General features: G+C 42.6%; 2 protein-coding genes and 1 long non-coding RNA gene across 10 annotated transcripts in view; 2 read left to right on the forward strand and 1 right to left on the reverse strand.

Annotated features, from left to right (window-relative positions):
• Nucleotides 1-16,386, forward strand: part of LOC123974535 (neuron navigator 1-like) — a 100,836-nt gene extending 84,450 nt beyond the window's left edge. Inside the window, exons 12-35 of one of the 6 annotated variants that reach the window (XM_046055328.1) lie at nucleotides 823-1,660; nucleotides 1,780-2,301; nucleotides 3,174-3,215; nucleotides 4,017-4,165; nucleotides 4,284-4,463; nucleotides 4,587-4,666; nucleotides 5,121-5,198; nucleotides 6,694-6,780; nucleotides 8,145-8,250; nucleotides 8,339-8,460; nucleotides 8,593-8,601; nucleotides 9,507-9,691; nucleotides 9,789-9,951; nucleotides 10,062-10,260; nucleotides 10,364-10,452; nucleotides 10,546-10,644; nucleotides 10,758-10,929; nucleotides 11,376-11,641; nucleotides 11,756-11,907; nucleotides 12,003-12,074; nucleotides 12,205-12,410; nucleotides 12,515-12,633; nucleotides 12,741-12,929; nucleotides 13,738-16,386. In XM_046055328.1, coding sequence (XP_045911284.1) covers nucleotides 823-1,660; nucleotides 1,780-2,301; nucleotides 3,174-3,215; nucleotides 4,017-4,165; nucleotides 4,284-4,463; nucleotides 4,587-4,666; nucleotides 5,121-5,198; nucleotides 6,694-6,780; nucleotides 8,145-8,250; nucleotides 8,339-8,460; nucleotides 8,593-8,601; nucleotides 9,507-9,691; nucleotides 9,789-9,951; nucleotides 10,062-10,260; nucleotides 10,364-10,452; nucleotides 10,546-10,644; nucleotides 10,758-10,929; nucleotides 11,376-11,641; nucleotides 11,756-11,907; nucleotides 12,003-12,074; nucleotides 12,205-12,410; nucleotides 12,515-12,633; nucleotides 12,741-12,929; nucleotides 13,738-13,833 — 4,220 coding nt within the window. In that variant the 3' untranslated portion in view covers nucleotides 13,834-16,386. The remainder of the gene's footprint in view (nucleotides 1-822; nucleotides 1,661-1,779; nucleotides 2,302-3,173; nucleotides 3,216-4,016; nucleotides 4,166-4,283; nucleotides 4,464-4,586; nucleotides 4,667-5,120; nucleotides 5,199-6,693; nucleotides 6,781-8,144; nucleotides 8,251-8,338; nucleotides 8,461-8,592; nucleotides 8,602-9,506; nucleotides 9,692-9,788; nucleotides 9,952-10,061; nucleotides 10,261-10,363; nucleotides 10,453-10,545; nucleotides 10,645-10,757; nucleotides 10,930-11,375; nucleotides 11,642-11,755; nucleotides 11,908-12,002; nucleotides 12,075-12,204; nucleotides 12,411-12,514; nucleotides 12,634-12,740; nucleotides 12,930-13,737) is intronic. The other 5 variants (XM_046055329.1, XM_046055332.1, XM_046055330.1 and 2 more) reach the window with 5 other exon arrangements.
• Nucleotides 4,836-10,397, reverse strand: LOC123974538. The gene is made up of 4 exons (XR_006825878.1): nucleotides 10,047-10,397; nucleotides 9,561-9,799; nucleotides 5,105-5,186; nucleotides 4,836-4,976 (listed from the first exon to the last, which is right to left on the reverse strand). It is a non-coding gene; the product is annotated as an uncharacterized LOC123974538 (long non-coding RNA).
• Nucleotides 16,387-16,605: 219 nt separating the features above from the next.
• On the forward strand, nucleotides 16,606-21,229 carry mybpha (myosin binding protein Ha). 3 transcript variants are annotated; one of them, XM_046056804.1, is made up of 6 exons: nucleotides 16,608-17,004; nucleotides 18,929-18,988; nucleotides 19,140-19,205; nucleotides 19,891-20,025; nucleotides 20,457-20,624; nucleotides 20,713-21,225. In XM_046056804.1, exons 1-6 carry the CDS (start codon nucleotides 16,806-16,808, stop codon nucleotides 20,730-20,732), a joined length of 648 nt encoding a protein of 215 aa, XP_045912760.1. In that variant the 5' UTR covers nucleotides 16,608-16,805; the 3' UTR covers nucleotides 20,733-21,225. The 3 variants fall into 3 exon arrangements, with proteins under 3 accessions (XP_045912762.1, XP_045912760.1, XP_045912761.1); XM_046056805.1 differs by having other exon boundaries at nucleotides 16,609-17,004; nucleotides 20,726-21,223; XM_046056806.1 differs by lacking the exon at nucleotides 18,929-18,988 and having other exon boundaries at nucleotides 16,606-17,004; nucleotides 20,713-21,229.
• Nucleotides 21,230-25,703: the final 4,474 nt, after the last annotated feature.

Below are 25,703 nucleotides of genomic sequence, written 5' to 3' on the forward strand. Positions count from 1 at the left end.
TGTGGTATATATGTCTGGCCCTATGTGTGTGTATGTGTCTTTTGCGGGGTTATAAATACCCTTAAATGACTCCAGATGTCCCAAGGCAGCACGCCGGTGGGTCTCATTCAACAGCAGTTCTTTGACTCTGTTAATGCCTTGTATATAAACCTCCCATAACAACTCCCATTAGATACAAATTAAGAGCGCGTGTAGTGTGGGCTCATACTTGTGCCGGTGGTGCATATAGTGCACATGTGTCTGTTTTTTCTACTAATAACTTCTAAACAAGTCCCATTAATTTGCCAACTAGATGTTTACAAAATCACATAATTTTCCTTAAACCCCCGTTTCACCAATTTATCACTCTCTCAGCCCTCTTTCCCCAAATAGGCTTCTAGAGTGGAGAAATTCAGTTATACTGGGTGTTTCGTGCAGTTTTTTTGCCCGCAGACACGGTTCGCAAATGTGAACACCAGTTTTCCACAGCCACGCCACGCATGTTAATCTCAGCGCTCTGCAGCTGTGACACGCAGACGTGCACTTACTGGAAAGCCAGAGAAAACGGTTTTAGTTCATGAGGATGGAAAAGAGGAGTAACTGCATGATAACAGTGTGTGTGAGGGTGAAGCTGACCGAGAGTCTAGTCTGCACACTGTCTGTCTGTTCAGACAGGGATGTGTTTTTATCAGCAGACAGTCAGACCTTGTAGGTGTTCAGATAAGTTATCATGTCCTAAAATGGCTTGGTTAGTCTCACTCACCACCAGAGACTGTTTAGGCTTTAAACTGTTCAAGCTACTAATCTGTGATTTCTTTCTTTGTTCTTCCTCTACCTCTCTAGGTACTGTAAAGTCCGATGGGAAGCCAATGGATAAGTCTCGGTTAGCAGTGAAGACCTCCGGCCTTCAGCGCTCTTCTTCTGATGCCTGCAAAGACCACAGAAATGGCATCGGTGCTGGTGAGCAACGTAAACCTCCGTCCGGCCTGGTCAGACCCTCAACTGGTGGAAATTTTGGCTTCAAGAAGCCCACCACAGCTACCAGCAATGGCACAAACAATGCCAATACGACCACTGTGATGAGTACAGGCGGCAGTGCCATACCGTGCGGCTCTGCAACTGTGGGGAAGATTCCCAAAACGTCGGGTATTCCTGTTAAACCAGGGGCTGGTGGTGGTGGTGGTGGTGGAGGACGCAAGACAAGTCTTGATGTGTCAAACAGTGACCAGAGTGGTTTTCTATCCCCAAATGCCAGGACGTCTCTCCAGTACCGCTCTCTGCCTCGCCCGGCAAAGACAAACACCCTGACTCTGACCCGGCCGAGCTCTGCCCGCCCAATGAGCACTACCATGGACACAAGCTCAGGGCTGATCAAACCCTCCACCACGGTGCTTCAGGGCTCGAGGCTCAAGGAGCCTGCCTCAGGGCTTGGTTCTGGAACAGGGATGAGTAAGGCAGGGGGGCGTGGGATCCCAAGTCCAGGTCCTGTCAATCAGACAGACAGAGAGAAGGAGAAAGAGAGGGCCAAAGCTAAAGCTGTAGTATCTGACTCTGAGTGTGGAGGTGGGTCTCTGAAGGGCAGCCCTGCTCAGACCCCATCTGAGAACGGGGGGAAGCTACAGGGGCTTAGGCCTCCCAGCAGTGGCAAGTGCATGGATCTGCCCTCACCCAACACACACAGGTACCGGGATATATGCAACCACAAAACTTACATGATGTAGTTTGCCAGTTTGACACTTTCACATACAAAACAAAGTATGAACATACATTTTCTTCAATATTGACTTTCTTTGACTTTAGGTTATCTGGAGTGCGCAGCCTGGCAAAGCCTCCATCCATGGCCCAGCTTGACAAGCTGAACTCGAACAGCCTAGAGGTGGGAGGTCAGGACTCCCTGCCACCTAAAATTCCTCCCTACTCCAAGCTCCAAGACCTGGCCAGCTCAGTAGGCAGCACCACTGGCCCCTGCCTGACCCCCAGCCCTGCCCCATTACTCAATGTGAACTCTTCGGCCTGCTTCTCGAGCTCGGGGACTGGGTTGGGGCCCAGGCAGGTCTCTTCCCTCGGGGTCGAAGGGAGCGGAGGGAGCACATCTCCCCTGCTCTACCCTCGTATGTCTGGGCTGCATCGCAGCCTGGAGTCCCTACCACTCCAAATGAGTCTGGCCCCAGAGCCCCAGGGCAGGGAGAAGGAGAGGGAGAGGGAGAATTTGGTGAAAGGCTACACTGCCACAGAGTCCAGAGACAAAACTAGACGGGAAGACAGAGGCCCTCCTGCCAGCTGGAACTCTGGAAGTAAAGGTTCATTGTCTCTCACAGACAGGTGAGATTCAATTCTGCTAAATGATAATATATGGTCTTATAATTTTGTTTTTTTTAACCAAAACATCACACCAGTAGACATGCAAAGCGGACGTTTTGTAACACTGCTATGTAGCTCCACCTTCTGGTCAGCCAATGAACTACACCAAGACTTTTCATTGTTCAAAGAGGGCAGGGGTGATCGGGGAAAGTCTTTGATACCTTATTCACTTTGTTCTACACTACAGTCATACATTTCCATCCACGTATTTGGAAAGGTGATTCGGTTGACATTTGATGGCAAAATGCTGCTCATAACTGTAAAAAGGTATTGAGACATTTTTGACAGCAGTGGCATTTAGGAAGATCGAGTAAAAACACCTACACACCTACAAAGACGAGATAATAACAATCCACCAAAGTTAAAACACAGATTGGTACTGATGTGTTTGTTTTTTTCAGGATAAAAATCTCTCGAAGAGTCATATATCAAAATATACGTAACAGCTCTTACTACCATTAAATTTGTGATTTAATCAGAAAACCAAAAAGACAAAGCTCACCACCCCATGGTCACAAACTGAAAGATATTGTATATTTAATGTTTCTGCATTTTAATTGCTGTGTGAGGTGCTAAATATTGCCCAAATCTTACCCACGCACAGAAACACTCACACACACACACACACACACAGACTGGGGTGTTTCTAGGCTATTATTACTTCAGGCCTATTATCAGTGTTGTACCGGCCCCAGTGACTGAAGTCATAATTACTGGCTGACACCAGCTGTCTGCCAGTCTCACTGTGCTGCTTTGTGCCTGCTGCCTGTTCTTGAGAGTTTAATAACTCCCTGCACCAGTGGTTAAATAATGACATTGTTTAATCTCCACAGTTCTCAGAGAGACAGAAACACGCTGCCAAAGAAAGGTTTAAGGTAAGTGGACACACATACACCCTGTTATACACCAGACTGTCACACACTGATAGTCTGACGCAATTTGGCCACCGTCGTTTAATTGCGCACATACAGAGATCCCATTGATAAGACCCCGAGTAAATGACCGATTGTGTTAATCCTCATCATTCCTGTCACTTGTAATCCAAAAACCTAGCTTTAATCCCCTCAAAATTGTATCTCATTGTGTCCTACTGGTAACATTTTGTTTTTCTTTCCCCTCATTGAAAGATATTGGTACTGGCTAACACTTTATTTTAACATCTCCTATATAGCTTTTAAAGCAGTATATACATATTCATTAAATTGATTATAACACACTATAGTGTCGTTCAGTTTTACGTGTTAAGTCATGTAGTATCAACAACTTTAACTCCTTCTGTGAAGCATCTCGATGTTGACACGTGTTATAGAAATGTAGTATATCTTTATGTACGGCATATGCATAATTTAATTCAAAAGTTATTATTATTTGTGGCATTTATATTATTTCTCATTGAGATATCATGGTCATGGTTCTAAATGTATAATGATTTCATCCAAACTTCCTGTGTACAGGATCTACTGCATGTGACTGAAATAGAAATTGCAATGTTGCATGTTTGAAGGATTTTTCATAACGCTCTCAGAAGTCTTTTGACTTTGTGAGTCCCCTGTTCAAAAGCATTAAACACAATGAAACTATTTGAATTCTAAATACGTAACAACAGATTTGACATTTGACAATGACTGACAGTTTAACTTTTACCATTAGCGACGCTGACTGTGACGTCTGTGTAGTTTCAGCGGTGCCCCCCAGGTTGAGGAGGAAGGAAAGGAGAAAGGAGAGAGGAGACACTCTCATACTATTCTCAGTATGACAGACTCGCTTGCTCTTCCACTGCTGTCCTCACCCACCTCCCTGCCTCGCACCTCAAAGACCAGTATGGGTGAGTATAAATGCATTCACACATCATTTTACTACAGTATATATATTTGTGTGTTTGTTTAACTTCATATACAACATTGGTAACTCTCTTTCCTTCGTCCACTGTGGTTTCCTATTAGTACCCAGCCCTGTCAGTGGACCTCCAAGGATGACTCGATCCAACAGCATCCCAACACACGATGCATCTCTGGAGCTGTATGGAGCATCCCCGCTGGGCAGCACACTGTCGCTGGCTGAACGCCCCCGCAGCATGGGAATGGTTCGCTCTGGATCCTTCAGGGACAAGGAGCCTGACGAAGGTGAGGCCACTGAATAATTGTGATATTTGCTGTATAATGTTCGGTTCACCGTTGTTGTGCACCTCTGTTTTTAATTGAGCTTCTTATTGATTTATTTTTGTGCTCTCAATTTTCTCTCTTCAGTTCATGGGTCTGTGCTCTCCCTGGCATCCAACGCCTCGTCAAGTTACTCTTCGGTGAGTGCGGGCAGCATGCACAATCAGGTAGCTACAGCGCAATATGTGATGTGGTGTGTATTTATGTGTCAGTGTGTGCTGATATTTGTGTGTACAGTGATGCTTTCCTCTCGTTCCACACTTAAAAAAAATACACACAAGGGAGGTATTGCCAATACCTCGTTAGTCTCTTCTCCTCTCCTCTCTTCTCCTTTTGTCTTATTTAACATCTTGACTTTTATTCCTCCTGCTTCCAAAGGCTGAGGAAAGGATTCAGGGAGAGGTAAGTGTGTTCTTTCCTGCTCTTTCTTCTTCTCTTGTCTCATATCTGTCCTTTCATCCATCACTCTCATCGCCGCTGTACATGGGAGAACAAGTCTGTCATTCATTTCATGAACTGCATCCACTCAAGTCACTTGCGTAATGTTAGTCATTGACAGCTTTAGTAACCTTTCTTTAACCATCAGATGTTTTTATGTAACATACCTGTTTTTCATCACAGCAAATCCGTAAGCTGAGGAGGGAGCTGGAATCATCCCAGGAGAAGGTGTCTAACCTGACGACACAGCTGACAGCAAACGTATGTATTGTTTGTCTGCTAATTTACTAATCAGTTATTATTTTATATTATTATTTTCCTGTTGTATTAGTCTTACAATTTTCTCTGAAAAAACTAACACAAACTTAAATAAGTAACATCTAATCCACAAATGCATTTCAACTCTCCCAGGAATTCCTTAAAGAGTGTTTTCCATCGAACAAATGTCTCTAGCAATGAAAATATGGGAAAATACCTTGCAGCTAGTTTAAGCTTTGCTTTTTTTAAATTAACAAATGAACAAAACAAAAGTCAGTTGGGGACTGTCAACCATATAATAGAATATAAAGTACAAAATGCCAGAAAAACAGTCAAATCAATCAACGCTTAGATAAGAAAACATATATCTGATAAGAAATTATAAGGAGAAAAACTCTAATCTATTTGAATGACATTGTCACGCCATAATTAAAGCTAAGCATACAACCTGTCACCTCGGGGCAACTCAAGAATCTGTAGTAGCCCCTCCCTCCTATTTTACACCCTAATACTTGCCACTCATCTTGATGAACTGTCCACCTCAGTGACATCTACCCTGAGGCAGAGGTAACTGATACTAATAAAGACACTATGAGTATTCAGCAATCCTCTTTCATCCCTCCTTCACAAACGCTCTATTTCTCACACAAGGCAAATAACTTACCCTTCATACAATATCGGAAAGAGACGCGCAGAGAGAGAGATTTAAAATCCAAGCTGTGACACGTCTGTCATAGATCATTTCTGTGCAGTCTCTGCACATTTCTTGTCCATGTGGGGCCTGAATAATGCTAACCTCCTCCCAAACCTCTCCCCCAAGCCACTGTGCTTCAGTACACACGCGCACGTGCGCGCACTCACACGTACACATACAAGGTTGTTTCTGTAAGACCTACCTGTCAGCGGTTCCACTGGTCAAAGTGCAGCAATACAGTACAGGCATTATGCATGGCTTCATGCAGCACACATCAATCAAGTGATTCTGTTCATGTGTGTGTGTGTGTGTGTTTCTTCCCCTGAGATTTCTTTTCATTCAGTTTGACCTTATTATGCAAGTGCAGTGAATAGGCAAAACAGATGCACGGATCACAACATGATTATGTGCTGGATTAATGACTGGGCTGTATCCATTATTTTACTGTACTAATACATTCTATAAAGGAGAAGGGAAAGTAATTTTCTCCCTCCTGCTCTGGGCTAAATTGGGCGTGTGTGAGAGAGAGATTAGGGAGGAGGTGAATTTTCCACAGGAGACATCCTGTTCAGCCTTTGTGTGTTATTCAGCCTTTTAGCACCTTGTATACGGGGTATAAAGGGGCAGAGGAAATCTATTGAATCTACTACTGCATGGGTGTCAATTTCTAGTTCCATTAGACTCTCTATACTTTATCCATGTCTAAATGATGCTCTGTCAAATTAATTTCCTGTTATAGAGAACTACTGTAATACAAGTTGGGGAAAAGATTAATTGTTGCTTTTGCCTTTCACCTTTTCCAAGCAGGCCAATCTGGTGGCTGCCTTTGAGCAAAGTTTATTACTGATGACTACCCGGCTGCAGAGTCTGTCAGTAAGCCATGAACAAAAGGTAACATCACAGCAACACATTCAAACACAAACACACACAAACCTGAATTCCAGCTGCATTCCACCATTGCGCCCGTCTTATATGAGCAGTCAACTAAGAGCAGGCACTGTGTTTGCTAACATGGAGCGAGGCGACTTTGATCACAGCCTGCGGTGAGGAGCTGAATGTAGGTTAGAGGCCCAGGCTGCAGTCGCATAGGGTGACTTTGTGTAAGAAGAGGACAGAGGATCAGTGAACTTCACTTTAGGCTGAATGAGGAGCCTGAAGTGCAAACAGCTTGCACGTGCACTCACACCAAACATCACATTCCTGCATTCTTCAGCCTTTGTATCGGTTTTGGTGTGAATGAATTAATCAGCGCCCGAGGCAGTGTTCAGTGTGTGTGTGTGTGTGTGTGTGTGTGTGTGTGTGTGTGCATAAATATGAGGAGTCTCTCTTAGTGCTTCATGCCTTACTGCTCTCACTGAAAGGCCCGACTAGACTGCTCCAGAAAAAAAGCCTTTGTTGTTTGTGCCAGCGCGCTGACCTGTGCAGCCCAGCCTGGAGCACAGGCTCTTTAACCTTGAAGAGATGGGCCGGGCGGCTCTATTTAAAGTAGAGTGGGATCGACTTTAGCACACAATGAGCAGCACACAGAGGCTCTGTTGTCCTCCACTCTTTGTCCTTTTGAACTGTTAACATAGTGAGGAGGATCAAGCTAACCAGGTGTATGAGCTCATTCTGTGGGTTTGGGCTGTAGAGCTTGGCTAAAACATCAGACAATACTACTCCTCTCCAAAATATAGGAAGACATGCGTAAAAATAGGCAAAAATCTGATGTGAAAAATGGCTTCTCTTTTTTTCATTTTTTTTCACAATTTTGAGAATCATTTAGTCAAACTATTCCTTATTTTCAAATCAAAATAAATCTGTTTTTGTCACATATATAATTGTATAAGAACAATATGTGTTGAAATGCTACATTGCGATGGTCTGAGGAAAACAAGAGCAATGTAATGCAGATAAATGGCAGAAAATGGTTAAGTTACAATTATATATATAATAATATATAATATATAAGAAAAGAATAAACAAGAAGAAAGAAGCATAATAACACTGAACTGAGTTGAGCATGAATGAGGTAACGATATTTATAAACGACATTTGAACAGGAGTGAAGTGGTGTTGAACTATATTTGACTTGAGGAATAATCTCCGAAGGACCTCATCAACAGTATAATGTAGTGAACAGAAACCATAACTGTTTAACGATGAAACGTTTAAACTAGGCTACTTCTTTAAAAAAAAAAGTGGTAAGACTCTTGAGTTTTGCAATCTGATATATCTCAACCCAAATCACTGACATTTATTAAATGTTTGTGTAGGACTCTGAGCTGATGGATCTGAGGGAGACCATCGAGGCTCTGAGGGCCAAGAATGAAGAAGCCCAGGCTGTCATACAGGGAGCCTTAAACAACCCAGACATGAAAGGTTTGGAGATTGACCAGTTGGATAATTTTTTTCTTTTGTCTCTCTGCACATTTGCACTGTTTTGATTTTCTGTTTGCTCGTTCACCAGACCTGCGAATTCGACGTCAGAACTCATGTGAGAGCATCTCCAGTCTCAACAGCCTGACCAGTATGTCGAGTGTGGGCAGCTTGAAGGACCAAGATGCCAAGAAGAAGAAGAAAAAGAGCTGGGTAAGAACGCACCCTACATGTGAGGCAATGTTTTACTCTCACAACCTGGTGTTTGTCTATGCTCAGTTCATTCTCCGTAGTGAGTATGACCGGTCTCTCCCTCCTCTGTGTTGTGTTATTTTTTGGTTTTAGGTCTTCGAGGTGAGTGCAGTCAATGTGTCCATTATAAGCTTCTGTCATACAGCATGATGGACCATATAAACTACAACGCAATCCTCAAGTTCCCTCCATCTCTGCTTCTTGACCTCGGAGACTACTGATTGGCTGCCTGTCCTATGAATATTAAATTTGAACGGGTGGCTGTAATTCAGTTTGAGTGGCAATCAGCAGACATGACGCTCCATAAACAGTGGAGTTCTCAGTTGAATCATCAGTTTATTAAATACCGTTTTCAATTATGTTTCTCCTCATTCACACCATGCTTTATTGTGTATTTTGTTACGCCCTTACCGAGTAACCCTTACTGACTCAGCAGCTGGGTACTACATCTGCAAAAACAAATACTCTTATTCGCTTTCTTGCTGAAAGTTGATACCACTGTCGTGTCTGTCCATTAAATATGAAGCTCCCAACAACAGCCTGTTAGCTTAGCCTAGCATAAAGAGTAGAAACAAGGTGAAACAGCTAGTCTGGCTCAGTCTGGAGTTAACAAAATTTGACTACCAGCAGCTCTGAACGTTATATCTTATTTGTTTAATACCTACAAAAATATAAAAATAACAGGAGGTAGTCTTGTGGGGAGTTGTGTTAAGACACCAGGAAGTTTGCTTTAGAGGTGCCCCCGGTCATTACGGTAAGCTAAGCTAATTGCCTGTTGGCTCCAGCTTCATATTTAACAGACAGATATCATCTCACTCATGGAAAGAAAGTGAATAAGCGTTTCCCAAGATGACAAACCATTCCTGATAATGTTTGGCATGTGTCAAATTAACAATCCTAACACCTCCTTTTTTTTAAAACTTCTGTCAGTAAGAAATGCAGCAATTCACTAAATATTGGTTCAATAGTCTGTCTGTTTCTCTCCTTCTCCCTACCTCTCTGTGTAGCTGAGGAGCTCCTTCAATAAGGCATTCAGTATTAAGAAAGGCTCCAAAACTTACTCAGACATTGAGGAAATCGCCACCCCTGACTCTTCAGCTCCCAACTCCCCAAAGATGCTTCATGAGGGGGGCGAAGGAGGAGAAAACCAGCCCTCATCCCTCAAAACCTCGGCCTCTGCCACGTCCTCTGTGTAAGTACACAAACACTTTCCTCCAGCTCAAAAGTGTAGTAGCGGGTTTCGCCTTCATGGGTGTCTGGCCCTAATGGATGCATCTTGTCCCCTCCAGAATCATGGAGACTACAGAAGAGGGGGACAATGAGGAAACAGCAGTGTCAGAGCTACGCTCAGAACTCTGGGTGAAAGAGAGAGAACTGACAGACATCCGACTGGAGGCTTTAAGCTCCGCACATCAGCTGGAGCAACTTCGCGAAGCCATGAACAGCATGCAGGTTTGTTTTGCTTGTATGTGCATGCTTAGTAAAGTATATACTTGAAGTATAGGTACATTTGTGTGTTAATATAACTTGAATTTAAAGTTTCTTACCTGTCTGTATCCTAGTCTACGGTGGAGAACCTGAAGGCAGAGAATGACCATTTGAAAACAGGAAGTCAGCTCCATCTCCCTGGCTCTGGTCCCACCTCTTCCACCTCCCAGCCTTCAGGCCTGGCCTCTCTCCTGGGGCCCTCGCTGAGGCAGCCGATGAGTATGTCCCTCACCAAGTCCTTCAGCCTCAGTCTGAATGATTGTAAAGATCCAGGTAAGAGACAAAATTAGAATTTCACCGTTGTTCAGCTCACGCACATGCACAGTATGCACAAAAGTTATATTTCTATTCTTTTTTTTTTCTTTCACTCTTTCAGACTTGTCTCCAGTTGAAATGTTAAGTGTGTCTTCCCAGCTGGATGAGGTGTGTGCACGAGTACTGGTCCGCATTGGAGATCAAGCAGAGGTAAACACAGAACACCTATAGCTAACATCCAATAATATCAACATCTTTAAATCGAACAACTGGGAGATTGTGCACTCCTCTCTGTCTCTGTAGGACAGTAAGCAGCAGCAGGAGTACTACCTGGGCTCAGTGCTGGTCAGCGCGAGGACTGACTGGGCCTGTCTCGACTCTCTTATAGCTAAGACCTTCAAGGTAAGTTGATGCTTGTCCTCCTTCACAGCGTAGACGTTAGTGGTTCTAACAAATAGTATGGCTGTGTCTTGCCAGATCAGTCCTTGCTTATTTTCTTACTCGTTTTTCGCCAGGACTACCTGACTCAAGTGGACCCGACAGCCAGCCTGGGTCTGTCCTGTGATTCACTGCACCTGTACCAGCTGACCCAGGGAGGGCAGAGGGTGATAGGAGGGGACAAACCTCAAGCCTCACCTTATCGTTGTCTCGGCAGTGGTTCAGCTCGAATATTTGTCACCTTGAAAGGTTAGTGAGTGTCCTTGACTGATAATAGAAACCATACTTGCATACTTTTGTTTAAAATTGTGTAATATAATTGTTTAATAAGTATTGCCAATCATTTTCATTAGTATGGATTTCCTACCTTCTAAATTAACCTACCTACGTTCCCAGTAATGCAGGTGCGATTAAAGATGCAACTCAACGATAGATAAAGGAGACTTCCTCAAGCAAGACTCACTTTAATTTGTCCGCCATTCAGAAATGAATAGAAACCCATTTTATGTCTAGATTATATTAAAAACTGATGTTATGCTTTTGATTTAATGTAACCCATGTGTGATTGGTAAATAAACGTCTAAAACCTGAAAGGAACCAGCATGTCCCTGTTTTTCTCATACTGTATTTAATAATACATACTATATAAATCAAATTACTTCTCCTCTCTCTTCCCTGTGTCTTCCTCTCTCTAGGTCTTCAAGAAAAATGTGTTGACTCGCTGGTGTTTGAGACTCTGGTTCCCAAGCCGATGATGCTGCACTACATCAGCTTGCTGATGAAGCACAGGCGCCTCGTTCTGTCTGGACCCAGCGGAACGGGAAAGACTTACCTGGCTCAGCGTCTGGCCCACTACCTCCTGCAGCGCAGCCGGACTGACTCGTCTGAGGGAGACCATGAGCCCTGTCTGCTGGGTCGCAGCGCTGCCGTTACCTTCAACATGCATCGGCAGTCGCAGAAGGTAACACATGAATCAGTCAGCCGGTTATCTTGTTTCTTTTTCTACACAAATATGAGTATGCATTTATGCACACAGAGCCATTTTAATTCACTTTTCTTTTCTTTGCTGTCACAGGAGTTGCAGTTGTATCTGTCCGATCTAGCAAATCAGATTGACAGAGAGAGCGGAGGAGAAATGCCGCTGGTGATTATTATAGATGACATTACTGACTCAGCTGCAATCACTGAGCTTGTAAACGGAGCGCTCACCTGCAAGTATCACAAATGGTGAGTCACTTCAAATGGTCAAGAGTATTTCACTGAAAAGTTAAAAATAAGACTGGGTTGATGAAAGTACACAATTTCCTCTGTTGATGTTTCAGTCCTTACATTATTGGAACAACCAATCAGCCTGTGAAGATGACATCTAACCACGGACTACACCTTAGCTTCAGGTGAGCACAAAGCCAGAAAATGTTCACAGTGCCTCCTCTTACTTTGATACACTATTGCACCACATCCCAACACTATTAAATACAAAATGAAGTCATATAGCGTAAAAATACCATTTCTATATGACCACAGGATGGTGACGTTCTCCAACAACGTGGAGCCGGCTAACGGATTCCTGCTGAGGTACCTGCACCGTAAATCTGTGGAAGCCTACCAGGAGAAAGAGCAGGACTCAGCACGCCAGCAGGCTCTCCTACGCGTGCTGGACTGGATCCCTCAGCTCTGGTACCACCTCCACGCTTTCCTGGAGAAACATAGCACTTCAGACTTCCTCATAGGTGAGCAACAGCAGACACACGGTCAGCTAAGGCATAAAACAGGAAACGGGGCATAATTGGACCTGGAACAGGACATCGGTTAACATAAAATGTTCCTCCCTCAGGTCCCTGCTTCTTCCTTTCGTGCCCAGTATCAGTGGCCGAGTTCAGGCAGTGGTTCATTGACCTGTGGAACCACTCAATTATACCATACCTGCAGGAGGGAGCCAAAGACGGTATCAAGGTGAACACACACACACAGACATCGTCCGAAGTGTAACAGTAGTGATAACAACATTTCTTTACTTCTTTACGTGTTGCTTTACAATGTATTACCACCTTTTCTCTCAGGTGCATGGGCAGAAGGCGGTATGGGAGGATCCAGTGGAGTGGGTGAGAGGGACTCTCCCTTGGCCTAATGCACAGCAGGACCAGTCCAGGCTCTTTCACCTACCTCCCCCCAGCATAGGTCCACCCAGTGAGGAGAAGAAGCCCCCCAAAGACACGCCTCCACCCAGCACACTGGAGTCAGACCCACTGGTGAGAGTGAAGGTTTAAGGCTATCAAAAGAAAATTCATAGAGAAATATTTTATGGACGCTAAACAGTCAAATTGTCTTCTTATTTTCTAAAAGACTAGAATAAGGTTTTACACAGGTTAAATGAAAGAGAAGCGGCACTGCTAAAAATGTGATTTTGGGCTCATGCAATATGTATTTTAAGGCCTTCCTTTTCAGAGGCACAAAATACAGGAAGAGAGAATGGAAATTCATACAAGTAACCTCTGCACCTGATATATAACCGCAGACTGACCACTGTGGCGACGGAAATTGTGTCTGAAGTTTCCTTTAAACGTCTTGGAAAAGCAGGTCCAGGCTGGGCTCAGTTACATCTGCAATCTCAGTACCCTGCTCAACTGAAAGAGTTTCAGAGACACTGAAACATTTTGCACCCTTGGCGGTTATTTGCGACAGGCTTAGTTAATATCCCAAAAGTAATTTATCAAGCAAAAAAATGCCAAACATTGTTTGGCAAATGTGAGGATTTAGCAGTTTTGTCTACTTTATATCAGTTTAAATGACTATCTGTTTTGTTGTGGGCCATTGTTTGGACAATACAAACAATTTGACGATGTCCCCATGGGATCTGAAAAATTGTAATCGGCATTTTTCAGTCTTTTCTGACATTTCTTAAACCCAACAATTATCTCAGTAATCATCGAAATGTTGGACAAGTGAATGGATATGAAAAGTAATCCTTAGCTGCTATAATCCTGAAGTGTACAGAAAACATGTCGGTTAATCTGCAGTTTAACTCACTCTGCCTCTCTGTCTCCTCCTGCTACCCAGATGGCCATGCTGCTGAAGCTCCAGGAGTCAGCCAACTACATCGAGTCTCCAGAGCGGGAGGGCTGTCTGGATCCCACTCTGCAGGCTACACTCTGAGGATAACACGCGACCGTCAGTCAAGATATGGAATTATGGACTCTTCATCATGGCTGACACAGCGGGTGCAGTCCCAATGAGACTTCAGAGACTCAATAATTAACTTAAGTGTGCGCTCAGTGAGCAGCTACAAAGCTAAATGTAAAGGATCTATATAGTGAGAGAGTGATTATGGACAATGGGTTTGCTCTGCCCTGCTATCAGAACTTTGAAAAGACAATTAAACCGCTTTCATATGAAGCTGGGATGATGATGGGAAAGACATTGATTTGTCTCTTCTCTGCCCTCAATTTGTTCCAGATGGGTTGTTGTTGAATCTGCAAGTGCATGGTAACCAGAATAGTATGACGCAAAATATTACCTATAATCCTATTGATCAAGACCCATTCTTTTCTTTTTCTTTTCATTTCCGACCGCCACAACTTTCTCCTCAACTATTGGTGCTTACTGTACTGGTTTTCTTTGAAGGCGCATGCTTCATTTCACAAAGAAATTCACCTCATACGTAACTCTGACTTCCTCAAAAGTAGGATCGTCGCTCGACAACAGCCAAAAAATGCACTTTATTTTCTACTTGTGGTAATTGGATTTTAGGAGGCTGTGTCAGTGACTGTGCATCAAATGGGGACTATCAGTTTGGCCAAATTATGCAGTTCATTAGTAATTCCTCTAGATGGCAGCAAGTAACTACTTATTCCTGCCTCAGTGCTCTCCTGATGTGCTTTCTGACTTATCAAAGGTGCTCGGTATCGAACATAACACACAAAACTCTGAGAATGGCCTTGAATGTTTTTTCTTTAGCCATTGTGTAATTCAAGGATGGAATAGCAGAACTGTGAAGCTGTTAGAGTAATGTGCATGGGTGAATAACAAACCGGTTTTAGGGTCAACGTGTAAAGAAGATGTCATCATCGGTGGACTCAGTACCCACTGACATTGAATCTACTCAACATACTGTATTGAAAACACACCGGAGAAAAAAAAAACCTGCTTGTTTATCTAGTCTGCCAAAAACTGCCGACCATTTCCGGTTGTGCTTGCGTCTATTCTGTATTTAGATATTGGTTTTAAAAACACAGAATTCTGTTGTGATAGATGAGGACACAGCTTTGAAAATCTTGATTTTGTAGGATTTTATACTGATTCTTCTCCAACCATATAACTGTATACAGCAACTACAACCTATGTACACCTAACATGCCATTATCTGCAGCGGCAGACAGTGTAGAGGTGTCGTCACTGTTTCGATCATTTCTCATTCATCGGGGGAAAGTGGACAACATCATTAAAAATAAACAACTGCCATCAAGTGATAAGAATCTGTACAAAACACGTTTCCTTCCTCATAGCATTTGCTCTTTATATCTTTGATAACGTCCCTTTTTTCAAACAGTAGATATCAGAGTACGGGCTGGGAGTGGGGGGACTTATTTTTATTCCTTTCCTTCATTTGTTTGCACATAATATATGTTAGAGTACTAGATTACAGAGTATTTATTGCTCACTTCTTGACTGTTCTTGTGAGGAAGGAAGAAAGCATTAGAAAAAGACGTGTAAGAGGAGAAAACTGGAGATAGAAGAGATATTCTTAAACCTCTCAGCCCTGTGCCCCTCGACCCTGAAGTACCTCAGACTGCCATATTCTGTCCACACGTTCCTCTACTTTCCAAACAGGGTGCTGGTGTAAAGTAGAGACATGATGCCTAAGTCTATCTGTGCCTGAAACACAATTTGGCCTGAAGCCGCTTTTGAGCTGCTTTAATCTACCACACTGAGGCCTCAGAATAGAGGAAACATCATCACTTCCTCTCACCTACTCTGATGTCACTTTAATGTCATCACCTTGATGCCCAGATTCAGGTGGAGAGTGGGTTTTCAATTTTGACCTTTGGCTTGTAGTCATGGTGATATGCTGTTTGTTGAGGTGATGTGTGTATATGTGTCAGTTTACTCCGCAATAGATGAGAATGTGTATCACGACATGCTTGTGTGCGATTCGACGCCATGTAAGTGTGAAATCCTTGACATCTTTGAGGAGTTGCCTGAGAGTTTGGAAGCGGCGTAAGAACAGATATTAGCCAGGAGATGTAATGTTGATGCATGTGTCCCTGCAGTGTTTCCCAAAGTGTTGTTTTATTGGACCTACCACACCTTAACCTTATCACGGGAGGGATTTTTTTAAATAACTGGATATCTTCCTCTTTTCATGTTGTTTTTAAGAGCAGACATTTGTTTTGGTTTTTTTTCTTATGCAAATATTTGTAAAGGTTTCTTTCTCTTTTGTACATGACATCACTATTGTACACACTGTAAATAGTCAGTGCATCTGCGACAACAATCTACAAGTGAGGAGATCTAAGAGAAGGCATGGCCCCTGTATGCAGAAAAGGGGGTGTCCTCTGTGGTTTTATTGTCTTCCTCCAGCAGGAAGGAGCACTTGGCTTAAAAGGGGGCCTAATAATGGTTTTATGGCGTGTCTCTATAACCACATCAAATCCCATATGTCTAACATTGCTCAATGGACACAATAAAGTCATGCCATTCTTCACATCACTGAACGTGTCTCTGCTGTCTGTTTACATTAGCCTGTATCATCCACTAGATGGCGCCAACACTACTATATATACTAACACAACTGCTTAATATCAGATGTCAGCCTTTATCTCCAGTTTAATCTCTATTTGGTGCTTGTTTGTCATAGCAAATTTTGCATTATTTAAATGTAAGTGTAACTAACTGCTTGTACACGTGAAAAACCACCGTGTTTATAATTAAAACAAGCTAAGAGTGTTCCTGCCTGCATAGGTCGCAGTTCCTAACAGAAAGATGATGATGTGACTGCAGTGGGGAGGGGGGTATTAAAGTCAGGGAATGGGTGGCGTTGTCTACAAGCCCACCAGCCCTCACGCTATATATATTACCTAACACCCTCGTGGCTCCTTCATCCACAGCGCTGGCCGTCTGTCAGCAAGATGCCAGGCAAACCTGCGCCCATCAAGAAGTCCCCAGCCAAGAAGGCTGCCGACAAGGCACCTGAGCCCGCACCCGCTCCCGTAGAGGCTCCACCTGCTGCGGAGGCTGCACCTGTGGAAGCCGCTCCCGCCGAGGCACCGGCCGAGACAGCTCCCGCACCCGAAGGAGTAGCAGCCCCAGCAGAGGACAGCGCTCCAGGTACATTGGTACTAAAAGCACCTTAATAACACGGCGAAAATCCCCTTCTCTTGAAAATACTCAGCTAACTGTACTAATTTTAGCGACGTTAGGCAAACTTTAGCGCTCAGGTAACCGACTTGGAGTAAGACTGCTGTTTTTTTTAAAGTGAGTAGAATTTGGGAGCACAGGAGTGCTGCCATTTTTTCAGGTAAGCTACACCTTGCTAAAATCCTAACTAAAGTTTCAGTTTTTGTCGAAATTGTTTTATAGAATTGTTGATATGACTTTATGGTCATTTTGGAATCCACTGGCCTTTTGTGGTGCTGTTGAATTTACTACTACGTTTTCCACCCCATTCACATCCAATGAGTTTAGGCTAAATAACTGAAACACCTTGTCAGTATTAATGCAAGCAGCACCACAAACTAGTCTCCAAAATGATCATACAGTTGAATCAACACCTCAGAAACGGAACATTACAACCTCCTGAGGGTTGGGTTTATTACAGGTTTCAGTTGTTTTAGCTAGGTGTGCTTAATAAGCTGGCGCAATTAAGTGTCCATGTGACATTTATATTAATAACATATAATTTCATCTCGCTCTTGACCGTGGTTCGTATCATTTTTTAAGCCTCTTAAAATTATGTTTTATGGTATGAATTAGAGACGCTACATTACAGATCCGAAGTGACAGCAAAAGTCACACCAGCCTCAACTCTTGAATTGGGGGCAGCTGCAGCAAATTTAACCCCCATGACTGTCAAAACTATGACTGTCAAAACCATGACTGTCAAAAACTTCTACTTGTAAATATCCTTCCTCAAAAGGTGCTCCTTTTTCAAGAGCTAAAACAGTGCATGCTTGAATATTCTCTCACTTCTTGCAACTCAAAGTAAAGTATGAAACTAGAAGTAGAATAAAACTGAGTGTGTGGACTTAATGCTGGTCATCAGTTTCTGAGGGTTTATAGATTTGCAAATTAGGACAAATTGAAACCATCGAAGACTGGAAATTGTGGTACCCAGAAGTCATTATGCTTTCACACACTTTCAGGAGAAAAAAAACACAAATAACTCCAATTGCCTTTAATTCACCTCCTGAATCTACTGTAGCTCTCTTCACCTGCCAACATGTATCTAACATCTTATACACTTGCTGCTGATAGTAAATAACGTTGTGATTTATTAATGACCATTTTCTGGACATTAATTTCTGTATTTAATTAGACATTGTTGAAGTCCCTGCATCCTGCAGAAACAGTTCAGAAATAAAAGCCCAGAATGCATGGGACTTAATGGTGGTTAAATTGCTGGACCCACCAGTGATAGTTACACCAATGTACTGGTAAACCCAGAGATGAACCAGCTGCATCCTGTGTACATGCAGTAGACAGGCGTTCTTTTCACCAGACCTTAATGGTTGGTAAAGTAAATCACTGGTAGATGTAGTCGAGTGACTGGTATTGTTTTTGCCTGCTAACCTCAACATGTAACCCCTAACTTCAGCTGGAGGAAGCAGCCGATTCGACAGCTCTCTCTGAGGGTAAACACACACCACAGGCGGTCCACACACTCACACCCAAGCTGTAATGCATGATGTGTGTGTTTTTGTGTCCTGCTGTACACTACACATGGTGTGTATGTTGCTTGCTCATCACCTGTCATGTTTACTTGTCTGTAAACTTCACCGCGTGCAGGTTTTCATCTTTGATCTCTGTGGTTTCCCTTCGTGGACACATGTTTGTCTTCTGCTATCTGCAAATGTCTTACAGTGTCTCTGGAACATGTTTGAGAATCAGTTTTTCGTCCGCACTGCTCTGTCCCCCTGCTTGCTTCAGTGGAGTGTATCTTGATCAAATTAGCTTGAAACTGATGGATTCCCTGCATGAGTAATGTCACAATGTAAGTCACTAATTGGCTTTCCTAATGGCATTTTAACGCCAGCTGCTTCTCCCGCTGCTGAAGACGGTGCCGCTGCTTCCGCTGCAGACGCCCCCGCAGACGGTAAACATACACCACCACACAGACAACAACATTACTACTTAACTACAAAATACACTACAAACAATGATGACTTCTTCTACTACATCATGCCTATCCCCTTAGCTGTGAGAACTATTGGATTATTAACCAAAACTTGTTTGTTTGATGCTAGCTGCTCCAGCAGAAGCTGCCTTAGTTGAGGAGCCACCAAAGGCCCCCACGCCCCCACCTCCTGCAGGTAACACAAACGTTTATGCTCTACTGTTAGCATTTCAGCTTTGAAAGGTCAATGACCTAAACCCAGCAATATTCAGTTTACCACCATTAATGACAAAGAGAAGCAACGAATCATCACTTTTTAGAGGCTGGAAACAGCAAATATTTTACATTTTTGCTTACTAAAACCATTATTTGTTTATTAAAATAGTTGCTATAGTATAATATAGTAATAGTCAGCTATTTTATTACTCAACTCATCATTGAAACTCTACTTCAGATGATGACTCATGATGGAAATGGATTTGCAGAATTGTAAATGGGTCTGAGAGCAAATCCCACATAATTAGAGCTGAAACAATTAGTCGAATCATTGATTAGTCAGTTGGCTCAGACTATTTTGATAATCAGTTAATTGTTTCAGTCGTATTTCAAGCAAAAATGCCACAAATTCCTGCTTTTCTGTGTCTGATAAACTGAATATTTTTGAGTTTTGGATGTTTTGGTGGGACAAAACAAGACATTTCATTCATTTGGCTTTAGGAAATTATGATGGAAAGTTTATCACAAATTGCTTAATAATTTTCAGCCCTACACATTATCATGCTGTATAATTGAGAGTAGGTGGGTAATTATTTCATTTTCTGCGTATTTTCAGTGTCTTTTCAGTGTATTGTACTGCTCTTAATGAATCTGCTCTGTTTCAGTCCCCACCAGCGCTCCTCTGGACGTATCTGTGGAAGATGTGAACGACTCCAGCCTCACCATTAAATGGCGGACACCAGAGACCATCGGAGATTGTGGCCTGGACGGATACATCGTCGAGTACTGCAAGGATGGGAGTAAGTCAGTGCATGTATGTGAGGCTGCGAGGCTGCACCTGTCCCCAGAGTGTCAGAGGGCAGATAGACTCATAGCTGGGTCCAGGCCGTATACGGCAGGCAGCATTTCACCGGCTGTCACTGTATCTCCTGACACCACTTTTAGAAGCGCTCGTTTGCTCAGATGATAGCATGCCTTCTGAGATTTCATCATGACAGCCAAAGTGTACTCTTTATGGGCAGGTTGTTTGTAAACTTGTGTCGACAGGTGATAAACCACTGAACATGTCCCGTTAAGGGGTCTTTTACGCTTGGAAAAAAAGTTCCAGAAGGAATGTGTATTTGAAACCTTAAAAAGTTGCAGCCTTTTCAAGTTATCATGTCATTCATACTTCAGAGTGAAACTTGCACTGAAAGCGCCATACTAACGCTAACCCTGGGTTTCCCTGCAGCAACAGACTGGGTTGTAGCTCAGGAGGAGCTTACGGCATCTAATCGCTACTGCATCAAGAATCTGACAAACGGTGACCTGCTGCTTGTGCGCGTGGTGGCCGTTAACCCTGGTGGCCGCAGTGAACCTGGTACACTTGCTGAGCCAGTGCGGATCCGCGAGATTGTTGGTGAGTAGCAGCAAATGTTATTTCTCAAACAGACCACCTACAAATACTTAAAGGGCAAAAGCCAAACACCCTAAATTGCAATTGTAAGCTTGTCTTTATAGAAACTAAGTAAAAACCTACTGAAACTGCTTGGAGAAACAACCAAGAAGCTGCAGGAAGGTCTTCATTGGTGCAATGAGAATTTCTATCTTCCATCTGAGGGGCTGCACATCAGTGTAACTATGTTGGAAAGTGTGCAAAATATACAAAAATGTGAGTGGATTTTCCCTACAAAAGTCCAAACCAACTTTCCCTACAAGATATAGTTGATATTTTGTTTCACCAATGTAAAAAGAGCTTTTAAAACGTCTGTCTCCAACCTCTTTATCAGGAGCTGACTGATAGTTGTAACTTATGACCTATCCTTAAAATACTCATGTTGCAACCGGGAAGCAGAGGTGGTATTAACTGCCGGGGGCCTCAGATGAGCTGCACAGATGTATGCACATAAATCCCACAGGTGCTGACAAGACCTTTCATTAGCTGTAAATCATGCTTTCACTTATACACACATCTTCAGTCATTACTGCATGTTTGACAAATGAAGGTGAATCACTCTTTTCTACTTGCATTTGATGATTAAATGAATAGCAACAGTATATGGACCCTTTTGTTTCCTGCTGCTTGCACCCTAAAGAACTAAAAGATGTATGAAGGTAACAATATTATGTTTATTCAGGGGATAACAGTCGAAAAGTAGTCAAGCTGGCTGAACTGGCACAAATTTAAATTTAGTTGTGCTTTACAAACATAAAACACTAAACATTAAGAAAATTAAGTGAACATGGATAAATTTGACTCCAATAGCAAGCACAAAATTAGGAAAAATGACTAACATTTAACGGATACAACCAGGGCTTGACATTAGCGACCACCTACCTGCCAAATGCGGATAAAATTTGACAGTGGCCTGTAATCTTCCTAACTGGGAATGAGCGAATATCCAAGTGTTTCAGTTTTTCCCAATGGAAATGTCCTAACCTGCTCCATGCGTCAAGGAACAGGTGAAGTTCTGGTTCTACTTTTGCACCTCCAACCAGTTTTTATTGGACAAAATCGAGTCGCTCACGTCATTGACATTTCTGTTTCCCCTCCAGTCAGCTGTCAACACAGGCGACATCACTTAGGCTATGCCACGATAGACAATATATCTCAAGATACACATTCTGTCTAAAATAACATACCGTACATTCTCAAATAGTGCAAAAATGATGATCTTGTAGAATATGCCACATTGCTGTAGATTAAACTACCCAAAAGTATAAATAGTAGTTCAAATTAGTTCAATATTAAACATCTACAGCAGTACATAAAAATGCAACATGCACTTTAATGCAGCAGTAATATCAACATTTTAAATAATGTAATAGTAAAATACTGACAGGGATCATTTTACTCCACAATGACTACTTTAAGTACATTTTTCTATAATACTTTTTAGTTTTAGAGTGCAGTACTTTTACTTGTTGTGGAGTTTTTTTCTTAAGTTATTGACCTGAATACTACTTCCACCTCTGGTTAGCACATCCACAGCCTAACTGCACCTGTGTGTTACCAGCCAAGCCTCCCCCTTTAAGGAAGGTGGACTTTTGGTTAACCTGTCTAGCGGTTTGTTGTAAACACAAGTCTTTCCCGGTGATGTGGAGGGGTAGTTCATTTTCTTTAGTTAGCCGTAAAGTGTGTAGGTAAGTTCAGGTTGTAGTTACTGTGTGTTGGTGTTTGCTGCCTCAAAAGATAAGTAAAAAGTTTGTGTTTATGTTACAGTGCGTTTTATAGAGAATATACTCTATAGAGAGAGTATTATACTGTAACCTAACCAACATAACTACCCCTCAGCAGCAGCCAGCGGAAAAAACTGAAAACATGAATATAAGACAATATTGTCACCTGCTATATGGCACAATAATTAATATTCAAATATATTTGATATATCACGTCTGTCTAACATACAGCGTTTGTACCGCACTACTTCTAGTTAGGCTGAAGCGGTGCTAACAAGGTGTGAGGCAAAGCAGCAGGACTCCCGTCTGTTGTCTGCTCCAAACCTCTCTGCTCCGGCGATGACTGTTCGCTCTCAGTAGCCTGGCAGGAGAGACGCTTACGTGGTGTGCTGGGATTTTAACTTTCTCAAATTTGAGCAGGATGCACCCTTACTTTCTGTGTGGAAATCTAATGTTTTCACACCACAGATGAAGAAGAAAAGCATTTAAACAAATAGCTGAAAGAAAGAGAGGGTTGGGGGTGACCAAAAAAGTTCATGTCAAGCCCTGGATACAACATATTTAGCATAAACATACAAAAAAGAACTGCTAAGAAAAGCATTGGATCCATCTCAGGATAAAAAGACTTCCCTCTTATGGTATACAGGATCTGTTGCACCGCTGCACTAATAGTCTCAGACATGGGTGCTGCAGTGGTTAACTGTCTGGCTCTGAAATAGCTACCGCGTTGCATCAGTCTTCCAGAAGATTTAATGGAAGACTGATTCAGGCAAAGGAAAACGTTTGGCTAATGAGCCATCTAGCGGCTATATTTTGGTTTTTGTGACCTAGCAGCCACAAACTCACATTTTATGGCGATGGCTCTCTGGTTCTCCTGTTGTGTGGCACATATATCACTAAATGACATCACAATAAAACAAATTGTCCATTATATAACAAGAGCAAGTAATGGCGGTGTCTGTTGTTCTTTGGGTCCGTCACTTTGGTCCAAACTGAAGTATCTCAACAACTATTAAACGGATTGCCATGGAGGTTGGTCTGCATATTTGTGTCCCCCCTCAGGATTAATTGTAATAGTAGAATAATAATCTACCGCTATCATCAGGTAAAATTTTCATTCACTAAATACCAGCAAAACTAACTGCATTCCCATCAGCCTCAGCTGTATTTTGTGTTTTGCTAATTAGCAAAATCCTGATGATTATGCCCTTTAAAAAAATCACTTCAAATTCACTTGCATGTGATTATGTAATTGTCACTGTCACCTCTCTATACACAATAAAGGGTCAAAATGCCCATCCAAAGTGACTCTTCAAACCTCCTCTTAAATTGACGTTGGTTTCATTACTGGAGTCACATTGACGTAGTGTATATCTGAGCTGACATGCCCCAGTGATCCACTCAGAAGGATAGCTTACTGTCTCTGAGAGTATTTCCTGTTCGGGGTTCAAACCCCTGCGAACAAACAGGATACTTTAGTGGAGAAATGCAGTTGTGCAACCAGAACTGCTGGTCAACCGAGGAGACTGAAACATGAGCCTAATTGATGGATTCTGGGTGGCTTGTTGGGTAAATTCAGCTGTGTGTCAGTCAGAAGCTCGCCTGACCAGACCCCCATCTACATGTACACGCTTCTGATAAAGACACATTGTCCTACATATGCTGAAAGCCCCCCACAAAGGCGCTTTATCCAGAGACAAAGACAGATTATAGACTGTGTGCATGAGCAACTGCTTGCTGCTGGATGCTGTAATGCCAGTAACACTTCTGGGCATAGCTGGGAAGTGTGCTGATTAGCAGGGATTAGTGTGTGAGCCAAATCTGGAGGCAGACCTGATCCTCATGGGGAATGATGGATCCAGGAGCCGGATCCCATCCCGCGCGGTGGTGTTACAGTAACAAATGTTAGGACAAGGAGGATGACGCATTGGGAATGAAACCAGGTGAGATGGGGAGCAACGAAAAGAGTAGAGGGAGAAAGTGTCACAGCTACAAAAAGATGGACAGGAGGTTGATGGTGAGAGAGATAAGAGGACATTTTAAGTGGATGAGGAGAAGGGTGAGAGAGGTGATGGAGGGCAGGAGCTTGCTTGTTTCATGTATCCTATAAGCCATGAGAGCTTTTCAGGCATCTGCTGCTTCTGCAGAAACATGCGAGGGATGCTGTCCATGATACATAGTGCCAAAGTAAGTGCCTCACAAAGTCCCGACCACGGTGCAATATTATCCGTATTATTTTATTCACAGCTAGAGAACACAGGCAGTTATCGCAGATCTGTTGTCTCCTGTTTCCCGTCTCTTGTGCGTAGGCATTCCTCGGTGTGATGTTTGACCACTCCGTCCTGTTGAAAGTGACAACATCTTTCCCGCTGCTTCTTTGTGCATGACATGAGGAGACACGTGTTGGAGTTCACGTTTCTCATCACCAAAGCTATTTTAAGAGCTGTTAGATGCAGGGTCTTTCTCCTTTGCCTCTCTGTAATAATAATAATCCTTATTTTTAGAGCACTTTTCAAAAACAAGTTACAAAGTGCTTTAACAAGTGTAAAGAATAATACAAAAAAAAAAAAAAAAAAAAACAAGATAAGAGCATGAAAAATTCATATAAAATTAGTAAAATAAAATAAAAGGGATAAAATAAAGTCAAATAAGATCGGGAAAGGCTCTCCTATAAAAGTATGTTTTAAGAAGATTTTTGGGTTAAACAGGTGAAAAGGCTGTTGCAATAATCCAGGCGTGATGAGATGAAGGCTTGTCCTTAAAAGTTAACATAGATCGAATTTTTGCTATATTTCTAAGTTGATAAAAACATGATTGAACAAGCTTTGTGGTGTGCTGCTCGAAATTTAAATTACTATCAAACCAAACACCAAGGTTCTTTGCCACAGGCTTAATGTGATTTACTAGGGAACCAGCAGATGGCAGTATTTGATTTGCCATCTGCTGAGACCCGATGACCAGGATTTCTGTTTTGTCTGAGTTCAGCTGGAGGAAATTATTTGACATCCATTTTTTAACTTGACAAAGGCAGTTGTTAAGTGAACTCAGCATTCCAGGGTCTGTAGATCTGACGGGCAAGTATATTTGTGTGTCATCAGCATAAATATGAAAAGAAATGCCATGTTTATGGATAATATGTCCAAGGGGAAGCAGATACAAGGAAAACAAAATGGGTCCTAAGACCGACCCCTGAGGCACACCATATTTAACTGGACAGAACGAAGAGACATAGTTGTTTACAGACACGCAAAACTTCCTATTTGACAGGTAGGATGAAAACCATTCTAGGGCAGTACCAGAGATCCCCACCCAGTGCCTC

Source organism: Micropterus dolomieu, linkage group LG08 (assembly GCF_021292245.1).
Source record: "Micropterus dolomieu isolate WLL.071019.BEF.003 ecotype Adirondacks linkage group LG08, ASM2129224v1, whole genome shotgun sequence".
NCBI lineage: Eukaryota > Metazoa > Chordata > Actinopteri > Centrarchiformes > Centrarchidae > Micropterus > Micropterus dolomieu.

What these genes read in the sequence shown, in the direction of transcription:
- mybpha (XM_046056804.1), top strand. Translation starts at nt 16,806, where the DNA reads ATGCCAGGCAAACCTGCGCCCATCAAGAAGTCCCCAGCCAAGAAGGCT. An exon ending in AGCAGAGGACAGCGCTCCAG is followed by an intron (nt 17,005 to 18,928) that starts GTACATTGGTAC and finishes TTTTAACGCCAG; the next exon opens with CTGCTTCTCCCGCTGCTGAA. An exon ending in CGAGTACTGCAAGGATGGGA is followed by an intron (nt 20,026 to 20,456) that starts GTAAGTCAGTGC and finishes GTTTCCCTGCAG; the next exon opens with CAACAGACTGGGTTGTAGCT.